Source organism: Chaetura pelagica, unplaced genomic scaffold (assembly GCF_000747805.2).
Source record: "Chaetura pelagica isolate M959 unplaced genomic scaffold, ChaPel_1.0 scaffold344, whole genome shotgun sequence".
Lineage (NCBI taxonomy): Eukaryota > Metazoa > Chordata > Aves > Apodiformes > Apodidae > Chaetura > Chaetura pelagica.
Window position 1 is genome coordinate 4,388,597 of NW_009953098.1, and position 3,670 is coordinate 4,392,266.

At 38.9% G+C, this 3,670-nt stretch overlaps 1 protein-coding gene across 1 annotated transcript; it reads left to right on the plus strand.

Moving 5' to 3' along the window:
* Window positions 1-526: 526 nt before the first annotated feature.
* VMA21 (VMA21 vacuolar H+-ATPase homolog (S. cerevisiae)) lies at window positions 527-3,182 on the plus strand. The gene is made up of 3 exons (XM_009997210.1): window positions 527-588; window positions 1,348-1,508; window positions 3,040-3,182. Exons 1-3 carry the CDS (start codon window positions 527-529, stop codon window positions 3,180-3,182), a joined length of 366 nt encoding a protein of 121 aa, XP_009995512.1.
* Window positions 3,183-3,670: the final 488 nt, after the last annotated feature.

Sequence of the window (3,670 nt, forward strand, 5' to 3'; positions counted from 1 at the left end):
GAAGGGATGAAACCACGTCGGTGGAAGGGAAGTGTTGGTCAATGTTGGGGCTTTTGATTCGGCTGATGAGCTGGAGGCCGTCCTGCTCTGCTGTGGGCAGCTGTTATATAGAGAATGGTTTCTAATTCGCTTGGGAAACTGACAGACATTGAGGCAAGCTATAGTAAAGGAAAATATTCCAAGTGTCTTTTTTTTTCACCTGCTCGGAATGCTGCCTAACGACGCGGCACCACACGAACAGCTAAAAACTGCTCTTTGCTTTCCCCTGAGAGCTGTGTGGCCGCACGTCACTGTCTCGGTGACTGCCAGAGAATTAGGTATTTTTTTTCCCTGCTTCCCCTTGTTTTTCAAGCACGTGCTCTGTCCCTCAAGCCTGACTTGATACAAAAACTTCTTGAAACGACTTACACCAAAAATGCGGTGTTTGGGAGTTTTAAGAATTATATATCCCTGACTTGAATTGATGTTTATGGATATTTGTGTCTCCAAGCCGCAAGGACACTTGCCGCTGCATTGATTACCCTGAATGTCAGCGGGGCAGTGCTTGGCTTACAAGTTCCGCATGAAACAAGGTAGCAGCCAAGCAGGGTGAGTGAAAACTGGTGGGAGCGCCCAGGAAAACAAGCTGCGTGCGGTGTTTTGTAGATACAGAACCGGTTCTGTCAGGTCAAGTTCAGGGAGACCTTACCAAGAACATAAACCTTCATTCTGATTCTCTTGCTCAAGGTCTTCTAGGTTTAGGTTTGTGAAGGCAAAAAAAGTTACTAGTGTTTTGGTGTATTGGCTCCATGTTCTGGTTATTGCTACAGTTATTCCTACTTTCTCATTGGGAACTGATAAATTGTTTTCAACAGAGAAACCATGGCTAATAAAGAGGAACTTCACTTGTGCAATATATGAAGCTGTTAAAGTCCTTCTGTGTACTTCCCTGTGTTCTCTAGCCTGCAGGATTTGTCATCTTCCTAGTTTTGTAGTTGCTTGTGTGGTTTTTTTTAAAAAAGAGGAAACTTGGCAAGTTTTAATGCAGAATACTGTCATATGACAAAGGCATGTGCATCTAATAATAGATATATAATAAAGTGATAGTATACTGATAAACATATTAATGTAAACCTCTTATGTTATTAATGCTTGCAAAGCAATAACAGGGAAAAATCTAAAGAGTGGTTTTAATCTGGTTTGTGAGCTTTGACTGGCAGAATCATTAAATTGTTTTGAATACTCTGATTTTTCTACTGCAGCCAACAAATCCATGCTTCCAGTCTTTATCACTTCCAAATTATACACCTACTCAATTCTTGAAAAGTAATTGGCTTCTGTTTGGGACAAGTCCTTGTCCTGTTTCAGGCATATACATTGTGACTTCCTTCTGTGTGTAACTTTTCTTATTTATTTCAGAAATGAGGGTTCATTAACATCAACTCTAAGAACACTTCTATTCTTCACAGCTCTAATGATCACATTACCTGTTGGGCTGTATTTTTCATCAAAGGCTTATTTATTTGAAGGTAATTCTATTTCTGCCAATTAGCATTATTATTACCAAAAAAACCAAAAAACAAAAAACACAATCCTCTAATAGCATCTTTGCTCTCCTTCCTGTTTTAAATATTTGTTTCCTTATTCAGACTAAAGGCCTTGTAATATTTAGTTAGAACAGAAATTAATATAAATGGTCCTTCCCTGGATTGTGGTCTGCAATCTAATACTTGCTGTTTGTTATACAGTGGCTTATATGGGTGCATCATTCCCCTTCCCTAAGGTGTCTAATCCACCCTGCAGCAGACTTAGAATCATCAGGGATGTGTTTCCTGCAGATCTTGCCAACAAATTGTGTATTTAAGACAGGATAATGTTGTTTATTTGGTTTAGTTTTTGCTTTTTTAGAAATAAACCTGCATTTTTTGGTGTACACCAGTTAAGTCCTGTACCCAGTTTCAGATACTGAATGTGGTTGCTTATAGAGCTTTCTTTTAATTTAAATATATATATATACATATATTAGCTGCATGCTTGGGGCGATTCTGTCAAACTGCTAACAACCAGCCACGGTCTGGCCTTGGTTCTGCAAGGCTTTAATAACTTCCTAATACTGCAGGGGAAAAGTATCTTCTTCAGAAGTGGGGAGGAGGGAGGGAGAAAGCAGCTGCTTTCAAGAGCAGTTTGTGAATTTATAACTGAGTTGTTACAAGGTAATTCTCCTTTGGTGTCTGCTGCTGTGTGTAGTTCTGAAGGCTGTAGCTGAAAGCTTGTGAAGTAACTTTCATGATACTCTGTAGCATGGGGGGAGGAGGGGCTGTTTGTGTGTTTTAACCTGAGATGTCACAAGCTGAGCCTTAACTTTGCTGTGTCAGGTAACAGAAAAATCACAGCACAGATAGGATTGGGTTTGTGTTTGGAGGGTGGTATTTTTGGTGTGCTGTGGTTTTTTTGGTTGCTTGCTTTTTGGGTTTTGTTGGTTTTTGCTTTGTTTCTTTACAGAATTAAGATAAATTATATTTTGATATTTCGGCTTCTGATATTTGCAGGCTTATTTCATGTGAGAGGCATTCATGTAACTGAACTGGAATTGCTGTTTTACAGTTTAAATATGGGAGGTAGAAGTCCTCTGAGTTTAATTCTGTTCTTCTGTTTGATTCTGCAATATTGTGGCAAATCAATTGCATAATTGTTGCCCTTACTCCTCTTTATTTTCCTGCCCCACAAAGAGAGTTCAAATTATGAAAAAAGGATATTGAGGTTTATTTGGTGCTGGAAGATAGTAACAGAAAAAGTGAATCTTCCACAATTCTTAAGCTGTCGACTTCAAAACCAGGGTGTTTTTTTAATCTTAAATGTTTTAAGTATTGAATAATTGCTGTGTTGCTTTATTCTAGAAATAGATTCATAGGTCTGTAATTATGGTGAATTCTTTCCTGTGAATCTTTCTGAGCTCTTTTGATTCAGGAGTAAATGTAACTTTGGTCTTTAGGGAGAATTGTGATTTGCCATTTCAGTGTTCCTAAGAACTAATACTCTTTACTCTCTTTATCTTCCCAGGTACCTTAGGAATGTCCGAGAGAGACAGCTATTTCTATGCTGCCATAGTTGCTGTAGTTACTGTTCATGTGGTCCTTGCTCTCTTTGTATACGTAGCGTGGAATGAAGGTTCTCGACAGTGGCGGGAAGGCAAACAGGACTAGCATGAAGATCATCACCCCCTGATGCTTACAGACTGTAAATAATTTTTTTTAAGCTGAAGGAAAAGCATTCCTCCACATGTATAATACACCTGTACAAAGATGAGGCTAATGCCTCAACTCTGGTTAGTTTAAGACTTGTGCTCATCTTGAGTGTATACCAGGGATTTCTGTAGTGCTGATGGAAGCTGTTCTTTGGCCAGCCTCTGCCAGGTTGAGCAGAGTGGTCTTTATCTGGAATTAGAATGAAGTACTTCTCTATTTTTGAAAAAATCCTGTAGCTATTTTTGTGATTCCTAGTGTTTATCTGGCTTGCTCTGAAAATTAACTTTGGCATGCAGCAAGCATTACATTTTCAAGTAATTAAATTGCTAGTTAAAAAACCTGCATTACTCAATATCCAACTACAGTGGAAAAGGTGGGATTTCACTTGGCTGTGCATAGTTTCCCAATCTATGGGTGTTGTAGTTTAACCCCACTTGGCAACTAAG